General features: G+C 36.4%; 2 protein-coding genes across 4 annotated transcripts; both read left to right on the top strand.

Moving 5' to 3' along the window:
- Positions 1–276: 276 nt before the first annotated feature.
- LOC116737238 (polymeric immunoglobulin receptor-like) lies at positions 277–17530 on the top strand. 3 transcript variants are annotated; one of them, XM_032590280.1, is made up of 14 exons: positions 277–358; positions 1834–2148; positions 2797–3129; positions 10842–11162; positions 12660–12986; positions 13759–13863; positions 14349–14405; positions 15637–15684; positions 15834–15866; positions 16010–16177; positions 16260–16307; positions 16384–16443; positions 16570–16596; positions 16686–17530. In XM_032590280.1, exons 1-14 carry the CDS (start codon positions 301–303, stop codon positions 16742–16744), a joined length of 1959 nt encoding a protein of 652 aa, XP_032446171.1. In that variant the 5' UTR covers positions 277–300; the 3' UTR covers positions 16745–17530. The 3 variants fall into 3 exon arrangements, with proteins under 3 accessions (XP_032446171.1, XP_032446172.1, XP_032446173.1); XM_032590281.1 differs by lacking the exon at positions 12660–12986 and having other exon boundaries at positions 278–358; positions 16567–16596; positions 16686–17522; XM_032590282.1 differs by lacking the exons at positions 277–358; positions 1834–2148; positions 2797–3129 and adding an exon at positions 7889–8201 and having other exon boundaries at positions 16567–16596; positions 16686–17525.
- Positions 17531–20414: 2884 nt separating this feature from the next.
- On the top strand, positions 20415–27400 carry dhx40 (DEAH (Asp-Glu-Ala-His) box polypeptide 40). Its single transcript, XM_032590735.1, has 17 exons — positions 20415–20776; positions 21451–21596; positions 21678–21797; positions 21878–22114; positions 22196–22262; positions 22690–22821; positions 22917–23016; positions 24141–24227; positions 24319–24501; positions 24584–24664; positions 24742–24899; positions 25112–25226; positions 25316–25424; positions 25813–25907; positions 26024–26093; positions 26191–26419; positions 27203–27400. The coding sequence occupies exons 1-17, from the start codon at positions 20605–20607 to the stop codon at positions 27322–27324; spliced, it is 2223 nt and encodes a 740-aa protein (XP_032446626.1). The 5' UTR covers positions 20415–20604; the 3' UTR covers positions 27325–27400.
- Positions 27401–27569: the final 169 nt, after the last annotated feature.

Genomic DNA, 27569 nt, shown 5'->3' with positions numbered 1-27569 from the left:
ATTTGGAATGCTGACAACATGTACATTGATATTTCATGGCTGATGCACTTTACTGATTTATTGAACATCTTTTTCACCACACTTGTGTAAAAGATTATTATTGCAGACAAATTCAATATTTATCATTATCATGGTGTTCTCTAAAAAGCTTTAGACTACATGTAAAAATGGGTTGTAAGTCAGTGAAAGTATTTCCGTGAATTAAGCGTGGGCCAACTGTGGTGATCTTGTGGTTAACATTTGAGAGTATAAGCAGCCCAGTTGTGTTGCATGTATCTCACATTCACGAAGATACTGAGAATGTATTCAGACAGATGGATTATTCTTTTAGCCCTGTGGCTTACATCTGCTTCCTCAAGTAAGTCATTTGTTAAGTTTAAATGTATTAGTAAAATTACCATATGTACATTTAACATTTTAAAATATTTTATTAAATATACTTGCAAGCACAATATGTCAAATGTTCCCAATGTTCTTGATGTTGTTATATTGAGCTCTGATTAATTACCAAAAAATTCTAAAAATTAAAATCTAAAAGTATTTGCAATAAATGTCAAATAATATATTTATCTTATACTGTATTATATTGCATTGCTATCAGTCTTAAAACATTAAATGTCTGTGAAGATATGACTGTGCTTTCTATTGTAAATGGTTATGTAATGAAAGGTTTACAGTGCCTTAAATATTCACACATGTGAAGTTCATATGTTTTCCCCATATGTTGCTTTGTGACCATTACATATCTGCTGCTTATCAGACATGAAGAAATCCTACCTTAGTTTTATTGGCTGTGTCCGTTGTATTATTTGCCCACAGTTTTTCCACTACGTCGGATCTTTTTAATTTATGTTTCCAGCTCATTTTCCACTTTTCCACTTTTTCTTTCCCAGATAGATAATCTGGCTGACAAACCTAATTGTTAGAATTTCTTAGTTGCATGTATATTTATAAAAATAGTTCTCATGGGTCAGGTGAGAGTATACCATAGTATCCGAGTTCATCTCAAACTCGAATACTATGGAGAACTTCTGGTTCACAGACCACAGAGTACGAAATGTAGCTTGATATGATCTATATGCGACATAAACATAATAATGGGGACATGGAAGTGTTAGATTCCAGTTTCACAAGCGGACTTCGCAAACTGCATTTACCAGCAGTGGTTGCGCTGGAGACATCACTGATAAGAAACTTCTTCCACTGAATCCTCACACCATCATGCATGGGCCTTTTACCTGTTTATGTTTTGGGTCCTCATCAACGCCACAAACATGACGTTCAAACCCAGAGACTTTGTTTGTATGTTTGTCACCATGCAGTGTGAGACTCAGTTCCACAATTACTTTGGGGAACTGAGTCCACAAGCCTCTCACAGCCTCTTCACATACTGTACCTATACCTTACAATTTTTTTACTTTATAGTTCACATTCCCAATGCATTACTGCGTCTTAGGTTGTGGTAGCACTGTATTTAAAAAAAAAAATATATATATATATATAAATAATCTTCACTTAATTTAAAAATCACTTATTTCTAACCCAATTTTAAAATGATCCCAATTCAAAAACAGTATTAAGAACAGACAGTGTGAATTAATGGGAACCTATCTTATTTTACTCCTATTTAGGTGGGCAATTTATCAAGGATATCTGTAAACACATATTCTAATTTAGTAAATATGAGTTTATTTGACAAACTGAAACTGATATTTAAGCAGGCTGTTCACCTGGAGCAAGCATTCTCAAACATGTATACTTCTAAAATTCTTGAGTTTATTATTATTTATTTCTTTGGGTTTTTTTTTAATGAAACTGTTGTAATTCATTCAGGTCAAGGAGTCTGTAAGAAACAAAGAGTCAGCGCTCTACTTGGCTCTTCTGTGGTCTTGCCCTGCAACTTTTCATCAGATGACTCCAGCTGGGTTAAATGGACTCAGGAAGATAGACCAAATGTGGACGTGGTTCGTCTCTCATCTAAGGGACGCATTCTTTACCTGGACCCCAGATCTGGGCGAGTGAAAACCTTTCCCCTCCAGGCTTCAGAGAGGAAATACTCTATCATCATTGATGACCTCCAAAACTCTGATATAGGTTCTTACTACTGCAGGCAGAGCAATGAATGCTTTGAAGTGAAGTTGTCCACAGGTATGCTGTTTTCTCCATGAACTCTTTCTCAACATTTCATCCTCTTTCTTTTCTTACTATAAAACAAAGACTAAAAACAGAGTGAAAATTGCTTTAAAAGAGAATCTAATCAATACTGAAACAATGGTTAAAAATGCTTAGAAAATGATTTTAGCTTCAATGCATTCTCAAGTATTTTTTCGAAAAAAATGTTTGTATTCTTCTGCCAAATAAATATTTAGAGTAAATTTATAATGTTTTGTAGGACGCTGACTGAAAATTCAGTGTAAGTAATTTTAAAAAGTTTATTTTTTTTCCAATATCACATTCTCAGAATTAGTTATTTCAAGTCCAGGCTTAAAGTTTTTATGACATCAAGCCTTCCAAAACAAACTTTTTCAGTATGTGGCATCAGAATTGGATGTTCGTATCTAATTTTAAACAATCTTTTCACATGTAAAGATACCAACACAACAAATCTCCTGAATAATTATTAATATGGCTTAAAATAATTTAAAAGCTGTTTGACAAAAATGGTAAGTTTTAATTTAGTTTTAAAATATTTCTAGTTTTTTTTTTTTTCCTGTTTGGGTTAGCGGTCACAAAAAGAATTGCATGATGAGGATCTTTATTGTTTTTTTTTTTATGAAACTGTTGCAATTCATTCAGGTCAAGGAGTCTGTAAGACACAAAAAGTCGGCGCTCTACTTGGCTCCTCTGTGGTCTTGCCCTGCAACTTTTCATCAGATGACTCCAGCTGGGTTGAATGGACTCAGGCTAAGGAAGATGGACAAGATGTGGACCTGGTTCATCTCTCATCTAAGGGACGCATTCATTACCTGGACCCCAGATCTGGGCGAATGAAAACCTTTCCCCTCCAGGCTTCAGAGAGGAATTACTCTATCGTCATTGATGAGCTCCAAACCTCTGATATAGGTTCTTACTACTGCGAGGACAGGAATGAATGCTTTGAAGTTGAAGTGAAGTTGTCCAAATACAAAGGTATGCTGTTTTCTCCGTGAACTCTTTTTCAACATTTCATCCTCTTCCTTTTGTTACTATAAAACAAAGACTAAAAACAGAGTGAAAATTGCTTTAAAAGAGAATCTAATACATACTGAAAATATGGTTAAAAATGCTTAGAAAATGATTTTAGTTTCAATGGATTCTCAAGTATTTTTTTAAATAAAATGTTTGTGTTCTTCTGCCAAAGAAATATTTAGAGTAAATTTACAATGTTTTGTAGGACGCTGATAGAAAATTCAGTGTAAGTAATTTTAAAAAGTTTATTTTTTTTTCCAATATCACATTCTCAGAATTAATTATTTCAAGTCCAGGCTTAAAGTTTTTATGACATCAAGCCTTCCAAAACAAACTTTTTCAATATGTGGCATCAGAATTGGATGACCGTATCTAATTTTAACCAAGCTTTTCACATGTAAAGATAACCAACACAAGCAGTCTCCTGAATAATTAACATGGCTTAAAATAATTTAAAAGTTGCTTGACAAAAATCTTAAGTTTTAATCTAGTTTTAAATTATTTCTAGTTTTTTGGGGGGTTTTTTTCGTGTTTGGGTTAGCAGCCACAAAAAGAATTATATGATGAGGACGTTTGTGAAAAATCTATCCATTATGCTCAAATTGTTTCTTCTGTGCTCCTACATTGTTACTTTTTATCAAATGACCTTAAGTGAGTGACCTGGGCTCACCTGGATGAAGTGGACCTGGTTCATCTATCATCTTGGGCATTTAAAATTCCTGGACTCCAGTAAAGGCCTTTCCAAACCAGACCTCAGGCTGGCTCCATCATCACTGATGATCTAAAATACTCTGATCTGGCTAAATGAAGAATATTTATTTTGAAGTGGAGTCATGTGAAGAAAGACAGTGTTATTTTTGTCTTTCAGGTTTTTTTACCTATACAAAACATTAGTCAGCTCAGATGTATGCAGCAATGTTTATACACCTTGAAAAAGCTAAAAACATGAAATAAGCTACTTTGTCCAATAAAAATCATCTTTATTAAAGATGCGGACGTTTCACTACTGAGATACGTTTTCATTGGAATGTCTGCTGTCCTTTTTCTGAGTGCTGTTGTCTACTTCATAAAATGTGAGTACCGGTTTGCCACTCTCAAAATTAAAAGTTGAAAAAAAATAACAGGGGTTTTACTCTGCTGATGTCATGGATTAGCCTTTAAATATACTTTTCTATTATTTTTCAGGGTCCTGTAACAACCACACACTGGACAGCACTGCCGATCCATCAGTAGAAATGTAACGGGTAATTTGAGATCAAATGGCCCCATGATCTGGTTACATTAGTCACTTAAGTTACACAATCTTCATGGTCGCCGTCTTCTTCTTATTGTTAGCTCCATCCTCTCCAATTCTTCTAGCTTTCAAAACTAAAAAACCTTCCCAGAATTAAACTCTATGTTAATTTTCCAAATGAAGTAATGCTAGCATATCTACATGTGGTAAAAACATGTCATAAAGTAATGTAAATATGCTTATGCAAATTTACAATGCATTCTTGGAAAATCCTACATATTACTGTTAACTAAACAAAATTATCCTGCCAGGAGTCTTAACTTAAAATGAAGGCTGCTGCTCTGGATTTGGTTGGAGTATTTTGTTTGATGGTTCCTCGCTTCACCTGTTGGATTCATTTTTGATGTAATATTTTGTAGTGCGGTTTTACATCCATAGGTTGTAACAGGAAAAGTGCAGTTAATACAAATACAGAGTTTAAAGATTATGTTTATTTGCATCAACTGTCTCCTTGAAACTATGCATTACAGCTTGTTTACATGGTCAGAGATACATCTTTACATTTTTATTGTATCCAAAAATTTAATTAAAATGAATTCTATCTTCTTTAAGAACTGTCAGTGTTTGTTTTCTAAGTTCAGTGACCACATCCATGGTGTTTCTGTAAGATCTGAGCTTAGAATAGGTAGAATGTTTACAAGAAAGAAAGTTGGAAGGCAAAGAAATTGCTAACAGCTGTGTAAGCATACTATGTACAAGTTGTACAAAAATGGGTCTATGCATTAGCTTGCGTAAAAACTAACAGTTAACTTAAACAAGTTAACTGAATGTTTGATGCCATTTCATATTTACAGATCAGATAAAAAAAGGAGTCTGTCAGTAGTCTTTCAAAATTTCTTCATCAGAAATTGGTTAGGCATTTTTTTTACTTTATCAAGTTTACCTGTCAAGTTGTAAATTACGGAGCAGTAAATGCGCTAAATATGTAAAAAAAAAAAAAAAAGGGGGATGCAGTGCTTCGCTACTAATTATCAACACCAGAACAACTAGAAATCCAGGTGAGACGATTACTTTTCAATAATCACAAAATAAACATCAAGCTTGTTTGATGTTTATTTCATTCAGACCATTCAGACAATGGTCTGAATGTTTTGTTTGGAAATTAATTTCATGGTTTTGCATGTAAGGCTGATACTTTAGTGGTGTTATTGTCAGTCAGTTGCCATGTCTGCAAATCTGCTTGTAGCATAGCCGACACAGAGAGGGAGAAAAAATAGAATACGAGTGGTTTGGAGTTTTTTATAATGGTTTTGCAGTATAATTTTTTCTATTGTTGTGGTGTGCTGCACTAAATTAATACCTGCATCTTCAGGTTTCATTTTCTTAACAGAATTGTTATGCAGTGGCAGCGTGGCTATGGATGGCAAGTAAAAGGATAGTCTTTTTGCCCTCCCGCATTGTACGCATGTGCAAAATCTCCAGATGCAAGTCAGACAGCAGATTTTACTCAAATGAAAAGATTATAAGAGTAGCTCTGATGGTACAAATTACTGTAAGAGGTTTTTTTCAGGTGAAGAGCTGGGGATGTTACTGTCTGAGTTTTGAGGTCTTGGGGGAAGCCAAACCATCGAAAGGCAAAAGCAGAGATACTCAGGGTGATTCACACGTAGACAAATGGAGGAACTGGTCTTAAGGAGGACTCTCCTGTTGACCACAACCAAATATATAACAGACTGGAGGATCCCCGACCTTATACAACCTCCTGAAGATGAGACGATTATTTTAGATGTATCTGCTAATCGGTCAGAAACCAACCAGTAAGGAGAGCTATTTCCTCAAGAAAAAAACAAACAGGAAATAACGCCCCAAGATCACAACATCATAGTTCTCAACCTGTGGTTTACGTATACTGGTGCACTGCAATATTGCTTATTTGAAAGGTTTAAGCAAATTTACTCCCATGTAATAGTGAACCAACAAACAGTGCTGGCAGCTACTTATGCTGAGCTCCATCACCTTCGAGGTTAGATTTTGGCTCTGTGAAAGACATCCAACCAAACTCAACCATGTTTCAGTGCAGTTCACCTCAACATCCTGTAGGATTTGCTGATTAATGTCTTCAGTGACCAGGGTAACTGCTTCTAGCAAGACAAGCAAATAACAATGCATTTCTTTGCTCTTTATTTTATAGATTCTTTAGTACAGAGTGTGATTAATTTGAGAAATATGTTGCAGGATAGCCAAATACATAGTGTCTATGTGTGAATTTGTTTGACTGTGTTTTTCCCTTTAAATAATTTTAAGTTTTCTGTGCAAGGCAGCCATATCAGTTAGTAAAAAATGTCCCTGACTTTCCCACTGAGAATTCTAATTTCTAGGGACCTCGGTTGTTTTTCCAACTTTCAGCTTGAGAGTTACAACATTTTAAAAAATCCTCAGTGGGAACACATATTACATGTCATGAAGTGTGGTGGAGGTGGTGAGGCAGAATGCAGCGGACTCCAGGTTGTACAAAATAAATGGTGATTTAATGATGGAAACACAGATCCAAAATCCACAAACCAGGCAGCACAGCTGAGCGGAAGGCTAAGGCTCAATACTGGTAGCAACTGGTGAACGAATGGACAACTAGACATAAATGACAGACTGGTATGACACATACGACAAGGACCCGACGAGGAACACAGGTGGGGTTAAATACACAGAGGGTAATCACGGAACGAGACACACCTGGGAACAATCAAGAGGGTAGACAGGACAACACAGAGACTCAAGACACAGAAATCCAAAATAAAAAACACAGGAAAACTCAAAACAACACAGAGAAGACCCAATCCTGACATTACAATCCATTCTTCAAATCAACAATAAAACAAAAAAAATTCCTCTAGCTTTCTTTTTGTTTATGACATAATAGAACAAAACAAAAAATCAATGCTTCGTTGTTTTAAAAGTCTGCAAAGATTGCGTTACTTGGAAATTCTCGTTACTAAAACAAATTGAGGAACAATATGCTGAATTACATGAAACTAAAATAATTATTTGACAATTTTGTGCACAGATTTGTAAAACAACTTTTCTCTGAGGAGGTGTGCCCACTCAAATTGAGCAATGGTTGTGAAGTATCTGCACATACCCAGGCCTCAGCCTCACATTGCATCAGAGGAAACTTTGGTTTGTTTTTAACTCGAATAACCACAACTCTGCTAACGTAAGACAAGAGGACGCAGCAGTGGAAAAAGAGATGCTATATTTAACTTTTAAGAAATGTGTGTTTAAAAGTTTTTTGTTTTTTGTTTATTAACGGACTAACAAAGTGTTGCATAGCACCAATTGTTGTTCAGGTAAACTGTTACAGTGAGGCTTAAAGGACAGGAAAGTTGGCTAGAAATTGCCCTTCTCTCTCTTATTTGGAGGTCCCTCGCTCAGGAAATGTCAGCAAGCTTCAACAGGATGTGGAGGCAGCTTTTATCACGTTATGTCCTTTCTGCACTACCTGCTTGGTTTAAACAGTAAACCATAAAAAGTTTAAAGCCGAACGTGATCACCATCAAGTTTGAAAAAGTTAAAGTTGCGGTGTTCAGTTGACTGCTGTACAAATTGAAACCCTGCAGGAGTATTTAGGTGACTAAGCGATGTAGCCGAGCTGTAGTGGTCTTGTGGTTTTGTCCCATGATGCACGGAGAAGTTAAAGCAGCCACGTCTTGCTGCTGTTAAACACTGTGTGAAATGGTGATAATGAAAGCAGACATGTGGATTCCCTTTTTTGCCCTCTGGGTGCTAAGTGTCTCTTCAAATGGTAAGTCCTTTGTTAAAATTAAACCGTGAGCAGAGTTGAGAAGTGTTAAAGTAGATGATCTATTTATAGCAATCATACTTTTATTGACTTTCATGTTTTCCCTGAAATAACTCACATATTCACAGACAGCATGTCCAGTACTATGTTTGAACAGCAAACCTCGGGTCTTGGTTAAGAAATATATACTCTTGGATTTATCTAACAAATTGGTACTTTCAATTGAAAGACCTTTTGCGTCACATTGAAATCACCAGTGTTACGTGAAATTGTTCAATTTAACACTAGTTGAGTGTGGGGGTTTCCACTGTTCAGTGTTAACGCCTTAAAAAGGTTTTCAACAGTTCATCATTTAGGTTTTAGTTTCAGTGAAATGATCATCTCTGAGTTATTTTAACAAGAAAGAAGTAAATTTGTATTTATAGCCAATTGCAGAGAGTCACTTAGTGCTCTTTAAATAACCAAATCAAAAATTTTCTCTCAAACATTAAAAAGTTCTTCTGAGGGAGAGGGGACGGATGAACGCTGTCAAAACTACTCTGACCTGACTGATTAAAAACTGCTTAAAAGGATAGATGTACACCACCATTTTTAAGGAGGAAATGGTTTTTGTAGTTAACAAAAAAGGAACTAAAAATATTTGGCTAAATGACTATAAAAAATATCCACATTGATTGTTATCAAAGTAATATGAAGAATAGTAAAAGGAAAGGTGTTTTTAATAAAGACAAGTCAAGTTAAAAAGCTACTTTAAGAAATAAATAAAAACAGAAGAAAACTCAATTTGAACAATAAAGATTTAAAGTGTGGAGGGAAGAAAAGAGAGTGTGCCTTGATGGGTCCAGAGAGCAGCAGGACAGTTCTCACCTCTGTCAATCGGCAACCACATTCTGCACCCACGCACTGCAGTTTTCTCTCATCCTATTTCCATTTCATGAAGAAGATATTTCAGACACTTCTGCTTAAAGAATTGCATCATGGAGCTAAAATCACATTAAAATACAAATCACTACAAGAGATTTTTCCTGCCAACAGCCATCACGAACTACAATAACTCTTTGAAGAATATGAATTAATATGAGTTATAATAATATTTAATTTGCCCCTGGGATCAATAGAGTTTTTTTAAATTTGAATCAGAATCTCACATGTTGGTTAAATGTCTAAATGTTGGTCTTTTTTTTAAAAAAAAACGTCTTTACTTATGAATTTGGAGATGTAGTTTGGCATATCAGGCTCAACAGATACAAGTGGTATAAAAGTACAGTCGGCACAATTCAAGCAATTAACATTTTCTTTTTCCTGTTTTTGAAACAACAGCTTATAAGTAATCTCCATCCCAACGTCTGACCCAATTGGAAATCAGACAACAAAAACAAAAAGAAAACATTCCCCTGATGGTTACGCTGACACGTGTCCAGTATGAAACAGCATGTAGCAGACCTTGGAAAAAATCAAATAAAAAAATTAAAAAACATCAAAAATGCAAAAGTGGCAAATGGTAAAGTGGAAAAACCAGAAAACATCTGTTCAGATTTACTTCTTCCCAGGATGATGCAGCCAATGCGATTCAGATTCTGATTGGCTTTCAATGTTTGACCCTGTGGAGTCATGGTCTCCTCTGGGGTTGATGTAGCTCATAACGTCTCAGTCACATGTGTCAAACTCGCGGCCCGGTGGCCGGCCGTAGCTTTTTATGTGGCCCTCTAGACTCTAGTGGGCCACATAAAAAGAAACTTCAAAAAACAGTTGTGTGCTTATTTTTCTTTTTTAATCAGTCAAATCCAATCAGTTTTTATTTGTAAACTATCAAATTACATCTATCTAAAAATATGTTCAACATTATTTTATTATAAGAAGTACTCAGACAGCTATTGATTAATGTTTGAACATTTGGGTTTTCTCAGTAAATTCTGGCACAACTGTTCCTTTTAGGACATTTAAGATCTAGATATGACCCAAAATATAATGAGTTTGACACCCTTGAGTGACATACAGTCATGGTCAGTAAATTAGAATTTTACTGAAAATGTAATTTATTTTGGTAACTACATTTACCAACTGAAACATTATATAGATTAATAATTGTGTTGTGCAAAATTTTTCACAACCTTTTTGTCAGCTAATTATGATAATTTCCCACTAACACTAAAGAAAACACAATATTTATGATTAGATATTAGATAAGAACAATAAAAGAAACAATACGGAAATTTGGACTACATATAAAATATGTTTATTTTCAAAAGATACTTTTCATGTGAAAAATTTGCTTCTTTATTGAAACACACATTCTAATTTATTAAATATGAGTTTATTTGACAAACTGAAAATTGATATTTTAGCAGGCTGTTCACCTGGAGCAAATGTTTTCTAAGATGTACACTTCTAGAACTCAAATTGTAATTTGCAGGAATCGTGATGAGAAAACCTTTACACAGCATGCTCTGAGTTTCCGTTAGAGAAAAAAGATCTTGGTGAAGAAATAATCCAAATTACTGTTATGCACAGAAAAAAGTGACATTTAACCAAACTCGTTAAACACATCAATCATTAAATCTACACTTTGATCTATATATTAGTTTATTATTTATAATTTATTTCTTTGGATCTGTTTTCATGAAACCGTTGCAATTCATTCAGGTCAAGGAGTCTGTAAGAAACAAAAAGTCAGCGCTCTACTTGGCTCTTCTGTGGTCTTGCCCTGCAACTTTCCATCAGATGACTCCAGCTGGGTTAAATGGACTCAGGAAGATAGATTAAATGTGGACCTGGTTCGTCTCTCATCTAAGGGACGCATTCTTTACCTGGACCCCAGATCTGGCAGAGTGAAAACCTTTCCCCTCCAGGCTTCAGAGAGGAAATACTCTATTGTCATTGATGACCTCCAAAACTCTGATATAGGTTCTTACTACTGCAGGCAGAGCAATGAATGCTTTGAAGTGAAGTTGTCCAAAGACAAAGGTATGCTGTTTCTCTTGTGTCTTAAATTTATTCTGGTATCAAATCTTTTTATTTTCTAAATTAGTGAATCGTTTATTTGAGCAGTGGAAAAGTACTGAAGCTTATGTTTATGTGCTACTGTCTATTCAAGTAAGCATTTCTTGAAAAAGTCTTGCAGTAAAGTTTTTTATTAAACAAGGTTTCCCATATTTAGGTTTTTGTTTCAGTGAATTGATAACCTTTAAGCTATTCTAACAAAAAAATTTACTATTTATCTCCAAATGCAGAGAGTAGCTTAGCTGCCTTTAAAAAAACTAATCAAAATGTTTATTTAGTCTTGTGAAAATGGCTTCCCATGGGGAAGTGAGAGGAAAGATGACTGCCCAAACTACGATAACCTGATTGATTAGAATTACCTAATGCATTATTAAAACCTAAAAGGAACTAAAAATATGTGGTTGAATGACTATTGAAAAAAAATCTACATTCATTGTCGCCACAGTAATGTTTTTAATAGTAAAACAAAAATATGTTTTTTATCTACGTAATCTAAAGATACATAATCTAAAGACAAGTCTCTCATCTGCCTTAAAATACACATCTTAAGGCAGATGTGTATTCTGACTACACATCTGCCTTAAGAAATAAATACATGAAAACAGAAAAAAACTCAGTTTGAACAGTAAAGATTAAGCTTAAAGTGTGTGAGAAAAAAAAAGTGTTCTGATTGGTGCAGATAGCACTAGCACAGTTCTCACCTCTGTCATTTGGAAAACCACTTTCTGCACCCATGTACTGCAGTTTTCTGTCATCTTACTTCCATTTCATACCTATGAAGAAACCATTTAATACACTTTTGCGTAAAGAACTGTGTATTAACACATTTTCCTGAATTATGGAGCTGAATTTATGATTTATTATTAGAATATTAGAGCAGAACAATAAAAGAAACAATACAGAAATTTGGGCTTAATGAAAATGTTTATTTTAAAAGATATTTTTCATGTGAAAAGCAAGCCTCTTTCTTGAGACACACACACACACGCACACGCACACACACACACACACACATATATATACATATATATATATATATATATATATATATATATATATATATATATATATATATATATATATATAAAATAAATAATAATAATATAATTTTTTTTTCTTTTTTGTTTTTTTTAATTGAGACTGATATTTGAGCAGGCTGCTGTCCTGTTTCTAGGATGACAAGATATATACTTCTTGAGCTCAGATTGTAATTTGCTGGAATCTTGTGATGTGATGAAGAAAACTGCTACCCCACATGCAAGCTCTGAGTGTCCTTTAAAGAAAAATGATCTTGGTGAAAGATTTGTTTTTCTGCCACTCACGTGCAGAAAAAGGGGACATTTACCCAAAGTCTTGTTAAACACATCAATTATTAAGACTACATTTTGATTTACACATAAGTTTATTATTATTTATTTGCATTTTTTAATGAAACTGTCCTTCATTCTCATTCACATGCAGAATGTTTTAAAACTCAAGAAATCAGATCTCCACTTGGCTCTTCTGTGGTCTTGCCCTGCAACTTTTCATCAAATGACTCCAGCTGGGTTGAATGGACTCAGGTTAAGGAAGATGGACAAAATGTGGACCTGGTTCGTCTCTCATCTAAGGGACTCATTTTTTACCTGGACCCCAGATCTGGGCGAGTGAAAACCTTTCCCATCCAGGCTTCAAAGAGGAATTACTCTATCACCATTGATGAGCTCCAAACCTCTGATATAGGTTCTTACTACTGCGAGGACAGGAATGAATGCTTTGAAGTTGAAGTGAAGTTGCCAGTAGACAAAGGTATGCTGTTTCATTTCAGGCTTGACTTTTATTTGATATTGTTTACACATTGGGGTTTCACAACTGTCATAATATCAAACCAATATCTAAGAACTGGAGGTTTAAAGAATCAAAATATTCTGGCTTTTTCATTTTTGAATGTGCTTTTAAAATGGTTTAATGGAGCAGTGGAAAAGTATTTTAAGCTTATGTTTATTATTGTGTTTTTCCTTCTGTCTATTGAGGAGAACATTTCTCTGAAGAATCGTGTAATAAAGATTTTAGAAAAGCATCAGAAGTCCCTGCAATACTTGGCTCTTTTGTGGTCGTACCATTCTCCTTCACGTGACCGCCGTTAAATCGGCAGTCCGGGCTCGCATTAGTGAATTAAAAATTGTCAATCTATCCATGGGCAGACTTGTTCATTTTCTAAATCCCAAATCTAATCGAGTCAGAGCCTTTCCTAACCAGGTCTTAGAGAAAAGCTATTCTATTGTCATTGTTTTGCTAAAAGAAACTTAGAACTGTTGTACTTAGCAGTACAACAGGGAAAAACGTAGTCCCCTATTGTAGTGCTGCAAACAGGGGACTAATTGTTTTTGAGTGGAGTTCCTTGTAAGAAAATCATAGCCCTCTTGTTTCTTAGTTTTGTCAATACAGCCTGTGCAAAGGCTCACATTATCTTCCTTTCTATGGTTGCAGACCTCAATGGTTAAACATAAAAAAGAGGCCAATTGAATGAGCTATTGTTTCCTGTAAACCCATCTTTATAAAACCACATCTTGCTGTGCAGGTGAGAGGAGCTCAAAGATCTATCTTCTGATCTCCATCTGTACTGGTGCAGCTGCCTTGATCCTCCTCAGCCTTTTGGGCTACTTCTGCTGTTTGAAATGCATTTGTGAGTATTACCCTGCTTGTCACTCGATGAATGTAACATACTGTAGAGTTACTTTTTATGTTACTCTACTTATTACTCTATTTTATTACTGTTTGTCACAGTAATAAAACTTCAAACTTGATCGTGGTACAAGGAAAATACTCTATACTCTTCGCCATTTTCAGTAACATTTCTGAAGGCACACCATTCTTTCTTGTTAGAAAGAAAAAATATTAACAATATGACAATGTTTGTTAGTAAACTGTAAAACTTGCTGCAGCTTGAGAGAGGCTTAGTGGCTACTGCTGGAAGAAGTGTGACTATTTGGGCAAATGTGAATGGGTCAGTTAGTATTTATTTTGAAGCATGTGTGCATATAATTATTGGTTATATGTACATTAAATTATTATTTTTGATAACCCTAATAACTACAGTTTCTGTAATTTCAATTCTTAGAATGAAAAATAAATATTGGATATTTAACACATTACTTTTTACTTTTTCAGGCCTTTCCAACAAAAATAGGACTGATGGTGTGATCATGACAGTCAGTGGAACTGCAGGTATGTATGTTGTAAGATCACAACAAGTATAATCCAAAGAAACTTAAAGATTCTGCTTAGTGTTTTAAAGTGTTAAGATACATGAAGTTAAAAAAATTATTCTGATTTTCTTCAATATTAATTTTATGAACTTTCTGTTTTGAATTAATACACGACTGCAATAGCAAAAAATATAAGATGCTTTAGTGAAGCAAATAAATATTAAGCATATACAATGCACTTGAATCAGAACAAGTATTTTCATCCATCAAGGAAATCTGGTGGTGTAGGGTCATATATATATATATATATATATATACATATATATATATATATATATATATATAATAGCTTTCTGTTTCTATGGCAAAGACATGAGACACTGTTTATGATTTGGTGCTACAATCATTTACAGATCCATCTTTAAAAAAGCTAAAAGAAAATTTATTTTAGTTTTAAAAATAAACAGATAATAATAACTATTATTTTGTGGCCTAAAGGTACTTTACACTTGACAATTTGGCCTCGTCTTTCACGACTTTGTTGCACGAGATAATTTTCTCCTGCAAGCTTGGGAAGGTAAAATAGTAAATAGTTTTCTAATAGGAACCACAAGGTTCATAAAAACTACTAAAGGATGTAAAGGAAAAACTTTGTATTTCTTCAAAAAAAGAAAAGAAAAAGGAATCAATTGAGAACATATTTTGCACATGTAATGTAATGTTCATAGAATAAGAATTTTGTAATTTGTTTGGAGTGACAAATTCCAGAAGATCTACGATGTCTATTATCTCATACATTTTTCAGTTACTAGTTGTGAGAGTCATGATATTTGTGTGCACATTTCAAACCTCGGTAGATATAGCCAAAGCTGCTCATCCATAGCATAGCTAATTTGAAAAAAAAGTTAAATGTTGCTATCTTTGAAATGTACTTCTTTCTCTTGGTCAAAAATATTATTTTATCAATCTAAATAAAGCTAAAAATTGGAGCCACAAATAGGCAATAAGGACCTTAGAATTGACTATCATAGGCTTTCCTATAATTACAATGGATGATCTTACCAGATTTATAACACCCAAATTGTTGGGAATGTAAATAGAAAAAAGAAGCTTTTCATTTTTTTAATTATTATTATTAAAATGAAAGGAGAGGGCCAGAATGTTTGTCTTTTCCCTATTTTCCCAGTTTTTGACGTTATGTTTATCTTCTAATAATATAAATTCCTCTGTGATATAATATGTTACTGCAGGTCCCAGTGCTCCACCACACGAAGGCGGCGTAAATGGACTTCCAACAGGTAACATTGAACACAAACACATGGTGACCTTACATAATCTCTCTATCCATTCATTTGAATAGCAACTAACTTGAAATGGCAGTTTAGTTATGTCTTGAAAATACTGAGAAAGCACAAGCCTCACTATATCTGTGTGCTTCCCTTACCAGGAGGCAATAATCTTGACAATAACCTTGTTTATGGTGAGTTCACACATATCTCTTTCTTTCTTTATTCAGTTTCTAATTTATATATTTAGCCATATTGCTGAGAAAGCCTCTGCAGACGTTAGCAGGCACCTACAACCTGAGCAACCAGGTGACAATGTTTTCCTTCTTTTTATCAGAAAATGATGACCAGTACTTAAACCCATCCAGAAATCCAAGTGGCCAATCAGGAGCTATGCAGCATGGGAATCAGCCTAATCAGAGTGGGATTGGAATTTATCCAAATCTGGATGAGTTCAAGTTTCAAAGAGCGGAAAGTCAGAGGACAAAGCAGAGATTTCATATAGGTGCTTTATTATTGTCACTTTTTATAGCATTAATGACCTCTGAATTAATCTGCGATGGAGTAAATGTCTCCTCTCTCTGCAGAGCTCTTCAGCAGGTTACGACAAGCCAGCATAAATCGCCATTTTTATGGTAATGCTAAAATGTGTAATCATATTTTCTCCTTTTGCTTCTGTCCGGTGAGTTACTTATCTGTTTTCCTTCACAGCGAACCAAGGAGAGATCCGTAGGCAGCAAGCCATGGCAGCACAAGCAGAGAATAATAGAGGTATCCAGGGATTCTAATAACATCGTATTTGATCATCAACATAATTACAATTCTGTACTGGTGTGAAAACACAGTGCGGAACATGTTAGCTCATCTGTTTTTTGCATTTGTCTGGTTGCACAGCAGGGATGGGCAGGAGGAAACCCAAAGACTGTGAGTGTTGACTTCATCTGTGGATCAAGTTAGTGATGAAATCATTACGTGTACTGATCTGCTCTCCCACTTTTTCCACTCCTCCTCAGCGTGTGAATACAAAAACCCCATTTACAACAGGAGCACAGACCAACTCAACCGACTCTAGATGATTCAGGAGTCTGCTTTTTTCATACTGATGGATATTTACTGATGATGTTGTTTTTAAGTCTTACTTCAATGTATTTTTCCGTATCTTGTTTCTTTAAAGCTTTTTAATAATAAAAAAAATACATAAATCATGAATAAAAACTTGTTCTAAACTATATTTTTTTTGTCTCATGAAAGAATGGAGACGTAAAATAACACATGGCTTTCAGATTAATGTCGTTTAGACATAGTGGTTGAAAGAAATCAAGGTTTATCTTTTGTCCACCTAATTTGAACAGGGTTATGTGAAAGGCTAAGAATGAAAAATCACAACCTGTCTAACATGAATATTTTGGTGAGAATGTAAATGAGTCTTTACAGTAAGTCACAACAAAGACTGTCTTGTTTAAATATTTGAAGCTTGTTGGCTTCTGTGTCAAATATAAAGTTCTTCCTGAAAGACCTGTAAGTTAAGTAGTTCGGTCATAGCTTTGTTCTATTTGTAGCTACACCACATGGTGCAGCGTCATCTTGTCTGGCTGTTTTTCTAGAGGTACAAGAGGAATCTGAAGCAGCTGACCTCTGATAATCTTGGCTAGGCAACCCAAAACATGTACAACACAATTTCATTACCAGATCACGGCTTTGTACTTTGCTATACAAAAGACTTTTCGTTCACGGTGTAAACGAGTCCAACACAGACTGTGCCTGTTGTTCTATTTGTAATCAATTACAAATTTATTGATGTAACTTGACTTAATGATTGATTCTATATTGCATTGTGATTCTGTGTTTGATATGATGTAAAGCACTTTGAAATGCCTTGCTGCTGAAATGTGCTATACAAATAAAATTTGATTGATTGATTGATTGATATACAGTTTGTGGTATCGGCATAATTTAATTTAAAATAGCAAACATTTCAGTGAATGAGCTATGGAATATATTTACAAATAATATGATCATTAACTAAGTGCAAAGGAAAAGCACAGAGCTTTCCATCTTTGTAAGGTAGCAGCATTTCGATATACAGTAATACATATACAGCTCTGGAAAAAATTAAGAGGCCACTACAAAATTATCAGTTCTCTGATTTTACTTTTTATAGATATATGTTTGAGTAAAATGAACATTGTTCTTTTATTCTATGAACTACTGACAACATGTCTGCAAAATTCCAAGCAAGAATGTAGTATTTATTTGTAGAAAATGAGAAATGGTCAAAGTAATGAAAAGGATGCAGTGCTTTCAGACTGCAAATAAGTTCATATTCATTTAGAAACAATACTAATGTTTTAACTCTGAAAGAGTTCAGAAATAAATACTTGGTGGAATAACCACGAGGTTTTCGATGGGGTTCAGTACAATGGTCTCTTAATTTTCTCCAGAGCCATATTAATATAAATAAATCTGCCATGGCTCTCCTGCTCCCCCTGGGGGCGCAGCTGGTGGCAAATGAACAGTGTACCCTTTTCAACAAGTGTGACTGTTAAATCTGAGCAGTCATTGCTCTTTTCATAAAAACTATTTCATGATTGTTTGCTTTTCTCCAGGCTTATAAGTAAACTGAGTATAGATTTACATACTGTATTCCAATCAAGCCAATTAAAACTGCTGCACTTTAATAGAAAATAATTTGCTTTAATTTGGTGTAAAGATACAATTCAGCACTTCTGTAGCTTTCAGACAATGAGAAGAAAATGCAAACTTGTATCTGCAGTCAGTTTGCTGTGGCAGAGATAAAAATCTCTGACTTCCTAAAAAGTTCTGACTTAGATTTGTCAGCTGTACTCCCTCTGGTATATATATTTTGTCTCCTGGGACCAATTAAAGTGAATGAGAACCACCTGCTCCACCTGTCACACAGAGCCTCAGCAACATCAACAAAAGAAGACAAAAAACACCCAATGAAGACCAACATCACAGACTTTATTTTGGTTGTATCGGTGTCTCTGTCACTGCTTTATCTGAAACATGAAGCTCACGCTGCATCAGAGCGACATCGTCCAACGTTTCACATTACTGCCACCAACAATACACTGATTTGCCATGACAACTTCATGTCTGTGTACATATCAAAGGAGGATTTTTTTACATCTTCCCTTCAGCATTTATGTGCTAGGTAAGTCAGACACTTTGACTGCATATACGGTGACACTTAGCCTTGAAGCGCTTGTGGTTTTTTATGCACTTGTTTGTGTCACACAGATGAACAAGGCAGATATCACCAGGCTGTTGCTGTAGCGCAGTGCTTCTCAATTCCAGTCCTCAGGCCCCCCTGCTCTGCATGTTTTAGCTGTACCCATATTTCAGAACAGCTGATCCAAATGATTGCATTACCTGTTCTGCAGCCATCAAGTACTGCAGAAGCCTGTTAATCACTCATAGATTCAATCCAGGTGTGTGGCAGCAGGGAAACACCTAAAACATGCAGGGCAGGGGGGCCTGAGGACCGGAATTGAGAAACAGCGAGACGTTGTCACTATTTCCTAGGAGAAACAAACTCCTTCGTCATCTTTACAGTAGCTTCCATTTGGGTGTTTTGTGAAAAGACAAGTGAACTTCTAACAAAACAATTTGCATTGACTTACATTAATTTGTCCTTCAGGAAATAATTTTATGGTTTTGTTTTTATTAATATAAATTTAACATAAATCTGAGATTAGTTTCAACGTGGTCATCATGGCACCTGCAGACAAAGGCCTACCGAAGATCATCCAGTCTATACATCTAATCTGCACCAGGAACATGGAAGGTGGAAAGTGCAGTAAATAGTGTTTGCTAGTGTTTCTTCTGTTTATCCTACAAGGAAGCATAAACAAAAAAGAATTACCGGTAACAGGAGAAAACGGCTTTCTGAGCATTATCTCAGGTGGACCTCTTCTGTATCTGCTGTAAACATTCAGATGGGGAAGAACTAGTTTCTGTCCTGTTTGTTTCAATAGTCTCAGAAATTATTTAGTCACTGTTTCAAACTGGAAATTAAAATGCACCTTGTTCAGAGGAACCATCTATGGCATGTTATTATTCTTGATTCTGGCAGACTTGCAAAGCCTTGCAAAAGTATTTAAACCCCTTAAGCCATTTTTACACGTCACATCACATAGCACAGCTCTAAAGTGGAAGAATGATGAAACACTAATTTTCTTGTACAAATATGTAAAAAACAGTTTGTATCTACTTTTACCCCCCTTTTCTCTACCACTAGAGTCTTTCAGAAGCAGTTTAGCAAAATTCTTGCTAAAATGACTACAAGTTCTAGGTGGCTCAAATGACCTTAAACATTAGATTAAAATTTTCCTTTTAGATTTGCCCAAAGTTCATACAGATATTCAAGAGAGAATTTATGACTTAACTACATATAATATGTTGGCGTTTAGTTTAGCTTGAACTATTTACAAAGAATAATTACAACTTCTAGATGTGCAAAGTTTGTAGAGAATCCTTAAATGCAGTGACATTTGTGATTGTGTCTTTAGCAAGCACAATATGGTTACTTTCCTTAAAATTGTGACACAAACTTAAGTATGTTATTTATTGGTTAGCATGTTTGAATATACCTTGACATCTTTAAGTTTTGTTCTAAAAATATGCTTTTTGTCTGGCGTGTGAATTAAATTTGGGCATTTTGGCTTATTGTATTTTATTTTGGTAGGTACTTCTATGTCATGTGATCCGAGAAGAACCAATGGCAGATTAGAATAGGTCGGTGTACGGAAGTGTTCGAGGTATCATCATGTCGTCGTTTCAATGCATGATTTAAAATGTTGGGAAGTTTTATTCCCCCTCAGAACGTATTCAGAAACTTTTACTTTGCTCGAGGAGCTTGAGGTCTATCCGTGTGTCTTAGTTTTTCTTCGGTAGTTAAAGTTCCCGGTTATGTCCAAACAAACGAGATGGACACCAAAAGACTGCGAGCCGAAGCAGCTGCCAATATATCAGCACAAAAACAAGCTGATTCAGGCGGTCAGAAGCAGCACTTTCCTCATAGTGACCGGAGAGACTGGAAGCGGGAAAACCACACAGCTCCCTCAGTACCTGCATCAGGCAGGTAAGATGTCGCTGGAACAAATAAACTCTATTTTACTGTGTTGGAGAAACTCCGTCTTTGAGGATTCACTGCTCTAGTCCCCAATGTTGCGATCGGGGTCCTGCTCAGATAACCACTTGTTATGAGCAGCAGAACACCGTTTCTGAATGAACCCTTAAAACAGGCCACTGTCATCAGGATAATGCATCATTTAGCAAAGCTTAAATGAACTCCAACTAATGTTATGAATAGAAATTGTGAGTTCATTTTACTCTAGTGATTTTCACAGTCACCAAATCTAAAATGTGGAGAACTTTCCTGGGGTTTAGTGATTGGAACCACTGCTTTCAAGAATAAAACAATCATATGTGACAAGTGTTTGCATTTAGAGGATTAATGAAGCTTCTAAAATGAACAAATACAAGTCAAATATTTGTCTATAATAATAATATCTTTTCTTTCCATAACTTAATGAGGAACTTTGTGTATGGAATAACGTGTTTGCTTGAGTCAAAAATACTTTTTTTTAAAAAATGATTTTCTTTAAATTTTGTAATAGAACATCTCCAATGTTTATGAACTGTGCTTATCTTAATAGCTATGTTTTTTGTTAGTTTTATCATCAACATTTTCTTCTTATTTTTCTTTTGTTTTTTAAGTTGTACTCTTTACTTTGAATTTGTCTGTGTGAGTAGGTTTTTGTAAGGACAGTAAGATTGGCGTCACCCAGCCTCGCCGTGTGGCTGCCATCACCGTGGCTCAGAGGGTCGCTCAGGAGATGAAGTGCACTCTGGGCAGAGAGATTGGATACCAAGTGCGATTTGATGACTGCACATCACAAGTGAGTGATCACTATTGTCCTACATGAAAAATTAACTGAATAATTTCTGTTCAGTATGACTAAACCAACTGTTTGTGGCAGGACACTGTGCTGAAATACATGACAGACGGATGTTTGCTCCGAGAAGTCCTGGCAGATCCGGTGCTTTCCCAGTACAGCGTTGTAATACTGGATGAAGTCCATGAACGCAGTCTGAATACGGTACGCTTATGTTACTATGCAGGTGTGCTTAGTCTCTTCCTCCCTCTGTTGTATTGAGCCGCTGCTTTTTCTCATTACAGGACATTCTTTTGGGTTTATTAAAGAAGGTTTTCTCTAACCCCCGTGAGGCCATGAAGGGACGATCCTTTCCCCTTAAAGTGGTGGTGATGTCCGCCACGTTGGAAACCGATAAACTTTCTTCTTTCTTCAACAACTGTCCGGTCTTTGAAATTCCTGGGAGGGTTTTCCCTGTGGCATCCATGTTTGGCACGGCTGTAGGTCCAAAAGATGTTGAAAGCACCTTTTATGTCAAAGAGGTATTGTGACTCGTTCATGTGTAGTTCCACATGTTTTTTTTTTATTGTGGTTTTTATGGACTTTTGCATTTTGCTTTACAGGTGGTGAAAGTGGCCCTGGACGTGCACACCAGTGAAAAGGCTGGCGATATTCTGGTGTTTTTGACTGGTAAGTAGTGATAATTGTCATTATAGTAAGTCTCTTGAAAAAGTATTTTCTCACATTTTATTATGGTACTACCTCAACCTTCAAAATGTGGACAGGTTGTGCTAGAAGATCATTAATCAGTAGTGATTTTGGAAAAGATGTAGAGATCCACGCCTGAAGTGGGAGAATCTTTTGACAGAAACTATTGTGCACTTATGGAAAAATAGAAAGGGTCATGGAAAGAAATTAAGGTGAAGTTCAGTTTGCTGTTACCTACATACTCTGTAGGGCAGTGTACGTACATACACCTTTGTAGAAATGTGATTCTACAAAAGTTCACTCAGACCTCACTTTTTAGATTTTTATTCATTCTCCCTGGTATTTTCTATTGACCTCACAATTCTGTGAAAATTTGGTTTCTGTTCACTTTGTCCTCTGTGTATTACAGGCCAGTCAGAGATCGAGCATGCCTGTGACATGATGTTCGAAAAAGCTGAAAATATAGACTATCGCTACGACGTGCAGGACCGGACCGTGGAGGGTCTTCTCATTTTACCTCTTTACGGATCCATGCCCACTGGTACGTCCCCTCAAGTAGCTTCCACACCTGTATGTTATCTGCGCTGATATAGACTTCACTGCAAGCTGTCGATGGCATTTTTGTTCTTGTTGCAGATCAGCAAAGGCAGATCTTTCAGGCTCCTCCTCCAGGAATCAGAAAGTGTGTGGTAGCAACAAACATTGCAGCAACATCCCTCACCATCAATGGTATTAAGTAAGTCGAGCTTGTCCTCCTGGAAGCGTACCAAGCAAATATGTGCCACAGGTTGAAACGTTTTTCTAAAATCTTACAATATATTTGCAAATCCCTACATTCCTTCCTGTTGTAATGTCTTTTTAGCTCAAGTTGCAGAGTAATGAGACATCTGACTGAATTAAAAAACTCAGAAACACAGTTTTCATCTTAACTGCTTACATTTACCTCATGGTCTCACACTGAAGAGTTATAGAGAATTATAGAAAAAAGACAACTTTTAATTTGGGTACATCTCTTAAGATAGAATAGAAAAACACATTATGAAATAGTTGTTTCTTTACAGGTACAATCACAAGTCAAAACCCATTTGTCTGTTGGTAAAGTTTGTCTCTAAATTCTTTACCCCATTAACTTTAGTCGCTTTCCCTGCCGCTTGGAAGTAGGTCAAGTTTGCTAGGAACGTTAAGATTTTGTTTTTATATATATATTTTCAGGGCTGCACAGTGGCGCAGTTGGTAGCACTGTTGCCTTGCAGCAAGAAGGTCCTGGGTTCGATTCCCGGCCGGGGTCTTTCTGCATGGAGTTTGCATGTTCTCCCTGTGCATGCGTGGGTTCTCTCCGGGTACTCCGGCTTCCTCCCACAGTCCAAAAACATGACTGTTAGGTTAATTGGTCTATCTAAATTCTCCCTAGGGGTGTGTGAGTGTGTGTGAATGGTTGTTTGTCCTGTATGTCTTTGTGTTGCCCTGCGACAGACTGGCGACCTGTCCAGGGTGAACCCCGCCTCTCGCCTGGAACGTAGCTGGAGATAGGCACCAGCAACCCTCCCGACCCCATTAGGGACAAGGGTGAACAGAAAATGGATGGATGGATATATATTTTCAGTAGGACTGCAAAGTATATACTTAATGTACAATACTGGTGAGTTAACAGTAGAAGCACTGGAAGCTGGGTTTTGTGTTTTAAGTTATTCACTTTATTACTGACCTTTATTACAAATTATCAAAAATGTAAAAGTGTTTTTTTTTTTTTTGAGGAAAGTGTTTTACCCTAGCCAGCACAAAACATGGTTGGAATACAGTTCCTTCAAATATAGCTCCTCTCTGACAGGTTTCCGTTTCTCCTTTCTTTATTTCATATAGGTACATCGTAGACAGCGGCTTCGTGAAGCAGCTCAATCACAACTCCAGGGTGGGCATGGACGTGTTGGAGGTCGTGCCGATTTCAAAGTAAATCCTGATAGCAAACATTGCCTTGAGACAGATCTTGTCAACGAGGAAAGAGATTGAACTGGGTATTGTGTGAATTTTCTCTGAACAGGAGCGAGGCTCAACAGAGAGCGGGCCGAGCTGGGAGAACCTCAGCTGGGAAGTGCTTTCGGATCTATACCAAGGGATTCTGGGAGAAATGCATGCCGGAATACACGATTCCTGAAATTCAGAGGACGAGTCTGACCGCTGTGATCCTCACACTGAAATGTCTCGGTGTTCATGATGTTATCAGGTACACGGTTTGTTTTGTGTCTTTGATTCTCGGCCGCTTAAGGTTGATCAATTATTCAGTGAGAAATGTTGATTTATTCCAGGTTTCCTTATCTGGACTGTCCAGAGGAAAGGTTTATTCTTGAAGCACTAAAACAGCTCTACCAGTTTGATGCAATAGACAGGTGAGTGTTGGAACACATCGATCCTCTGTTCTGCAGATCTCCCAGACGTTTTATGAGGCGTTGCCTTTCTGATGTAGGAGAGGCAAGGTGACGAAGCTCGGGGAGCTTATGGTGGAGTTCCCACTGCACCCGGGTCTCACCAGGGCTCTGCTTAAAGCCGCCTCACTGAGCTGCCAGGACCTGCTGCTCCCTGTGGCGGCCATGCTGTCTGTGGAGAACATCTTCATTAGGCCAGGTCGGTGGCTGAAGCTTCTTATAATATGAAAACTTCCAGTGAAAAATAAAATATATCTTGGAGAACATGAGACGATAAGAAATGGTCTAAGGGAATAGTTGGTAATGCCACTGTTTCGGCCTTTGGAAAATTATGTGCAGGAGTATAAAATCAGGTGTTTAATAAAGACATGAGATGTGTCTCTTATTGATCTCTCCTTTTTTCCTCTGTAGGTCAACCTGACAAGCAAAAAGAGGCAGCGAAGCAGCATAGAGAACTGGCTGCTAAAACCGGCAGCATGAACGATTTTGCCACTCTTCTTAGTGTGTTTAACGCCTGCAAATCCAGGTAAGGAAAGCATATAGCAAGGTCCTGTGCAACTACAATGTCTGGCCACGTTTTGTATTCACATTTCCCCTTTCTTCCCCTTTCTGCAGTGACAGGCCATCAGGCTGGTGCAAGGAGAACTGGATCCATTGGAGGGCGCTGAAGTCAGCTTTTAGTGTGGAGACTCAGCTGAGAGAGATCCTCCTCCGCCTCCAGCAGGTACAACATCCACATCCTACTTCTTCATGTGGGATGAAGAAGTAGGAACAAAGTGAACAAAATCAAAATATTGTGTTCACGCTTGCAAGGAAACAATAATAGCAGGAAAAACAAGAAAGTAAGTGTTGTATTATTGCATATCAAACCAGATTAGTAATTTGTCCTCTATTATTGATCATGCATTACAGTTTATACCAATTTTGGTTAATTTATGTTTACATAATTTTACTCTGCTTTTTTTCATTATTGTGTATACAGCTACAGACTTTTAGCAAAATTGTCAGCATTTTTACATGTGCTATGTAAATATACATCTTTATAATCACATTGCATTATGATCTAGCTATCTCATACTTTTGAAAAACTTAACTTAAAACTTATTTTTCAGAGGAGAGATTTTCCTTTTGAAACTTTTGACGGGAATAAAAGTGAACTCTTCAGACGGTGCCTTTGCGCCGGATACTTCACCAATGTTGCCAGAAGGTATCACTAATATTAGCGAGATGGTGGGATTCACTACTCACTTGTTAATCTCAAATAGAAAATATTGTTTAGATTTGTTTTAGTTGTGAATCAACCATATTTTTTTTCTTGAACAGGTCTGTTGGAAAAGTGTTTTGCACAATGGATGGCCATGGATCTATGGTTCACATCCATCCGTCATCATCAGTAAGCATTCTTCTTCTGTATTTCACTTTAAGACAGCAACAAAAATCAACGTTACTGTTAACATACCTGCCTAAGCGCTATTTGTTGTTGTTTTAAGTTGTTTGAGCAGGACGTCGAGCTGAACTGGGTCATCTTCCATGATGTGCTGGTGACCTCCAAGATGTACATCAGGACGGTGTGTCCTATTCGCTATGAGTGGGTTAAAGATTTATTACCCAAACTTCATGAAGTGGACGTGTATGAGCTGAGCAGTGTGGCAAGACAAGAAGTTACAGAAGACGAGATGGTGAAATGGGAGAGCAGAGAAGCGGCGAAAAGACAACAAGGTGTCCAAAGTATTAATTTAGATGTTTAGACAGTTGTGCTTTCTGTTTTATTTATTTTCTTCTAATCTGTGATTAAATATATTCATAAATTGACTAAAAACAAGATTAGAGAAGAAAATACCAAATTGTTTTGATTTTTTATGAAATTGTACTTGCTGATGTAAAACATCTCCTGGAGAATTGTGTTTTTGTGCCCACATTCAACTCAGAATGCAAGCACTTTATTCCCCATATTATGTCATTCAGTGTAACAAACCGTAAACAAGAAGCCTTTTCTCTTGGCTCTATAACAGATTAGTGCAAAAAAAAAAATCTGTTGACAAGAAAATTTGGAACAGATTAAAACATTTTAAAGTAATGGCAATATATTAAGTGAATGTCTTAACAGCAATGATCAGATTTGAATAGTTTGAGTCCAAAAGCGGTGTAGCAGTTTCTTTGTTCTGTGTTTGATATTGGGATACCGTTTGCTGAATGGCAGCAGCTCAGAGAGACACTTAGAAGTTAGAGCCACTGCAATGACTTATTCAGCTACCTTCACTATCCTCTGCAGGGCACTCTTGTAGGATACAGCTAAAGAGTCATATTTGCTTTAGTTCCCTCTTAAAGCACAGTCTCTGCTTGACCCCTTTCACACTCCCCATGGTCTTCCTTGATCAGGTGTGGCCAATAGATCTGTACTCTGAGGAATGGGATTGTGTAATTGTCCACTTGAAATCTTGTTTCAGTAACATGTTTTTGTTTGAAAAAGTAATTATGTATAATTAATGTGTCCTTCCACAGAGGCTTCTGCTGAAGATGTCATGAAGAAACTGGAGAAACGCAACAATGAGGCCACAGTCAGCGAGGCTCGAGCTCGCTACCTGCAAAGGAAGCAACAAAGACAGCAAAATAAAGCTCTCTGAGCGAAACAGCTTGTTTTTATTTGGTGTAATCTGCACTTTTTAAGCAATTTTTAATAAAAAAAATAATAACACACTGCATCTGTATTTATTTCGCAAATACATAGAAAGGAAGAGAAATGGCAGCTCATGTTAAATATTAGATTGTTGAATTTTCTTTATATTATTTTTTTCCCCAGCCCGTGTGTCAGAAAGTCTGCTCCAGCTTTGCATAGACGACTTGAGGTTAAGGTCACTCTGCAGTACGT

This window comes from Xiphophorus hellerii, chromosome 18 (genome assembly GCF_003331165.1).
Source record: "Xiphophorus hellerii strain 12219 chromosome 18, Xiphophorus_hellerii-4.1, whole genome shotgun sequence".
NCBI classification, from domain to species: Eukaryota; Metazoa; Chordata; class Actinopteri; order Cyprinodontiformes; family Poeciliidae; genus Xiphophorus; species Xiphophorus hellerii.
The sequence above is the reverse complement of the archived record's forward strand: the minus strand, read 5'-3'. Positions and strand labels throughout refer to the sequence as shown.

What these genes read in the sequence shown, in the direction of transcription:
- LOC116737238 (XM_032590280.1), top strand. Translation starts at nt 301, where the DNA reads ATGTATTCAGACAGATGGATTATTCTTTTAGCCCTGTGGCTTACATCT. An exon ending in TGAAGTGAAGTTGTCCACAG is followed by an intron (nt 2,149 to 2,796) that starts GTATGCTGTTTT and finishes CAATTCATTCAG; the next exon opens with GTCAAGGAGTCTGTAAGACA. An exon ending in TGACAATAACCTTGTTTATG is followed by an intron (nt 15,867 to 16,009) that starts GTGAGTTCACAC and finishes TCTTTTTATCAG; the next exon opens with AAAATGATGACCAGTACTTA.
- dhx40 (XM_032590735.1), top strand. Translation starts at nt 20,605, where the DNA reads ATGTCCAAACAAACGAGATGGACACCAAAAGACTGCGAGCCGAAGCAG. An exon ending in TATTCTGGTGTTTTTGACTG is followed by an intron (nt 22,263 to 22,689) that starts GTAAGTAGTGAT and finishes TGTGTATTACAG; the next exon opens with GCCAGTCAGAGATCGAGCAT. An exon ending in GAACATCTTCATTAGGCCAG is followed by an intron (nt 24,900 to 25,111) that starts GTCGGTGGCTGA and finishes TTTCCTCTGTAG; the next exon opens with GTCAACCTGACAAGCAAAAA.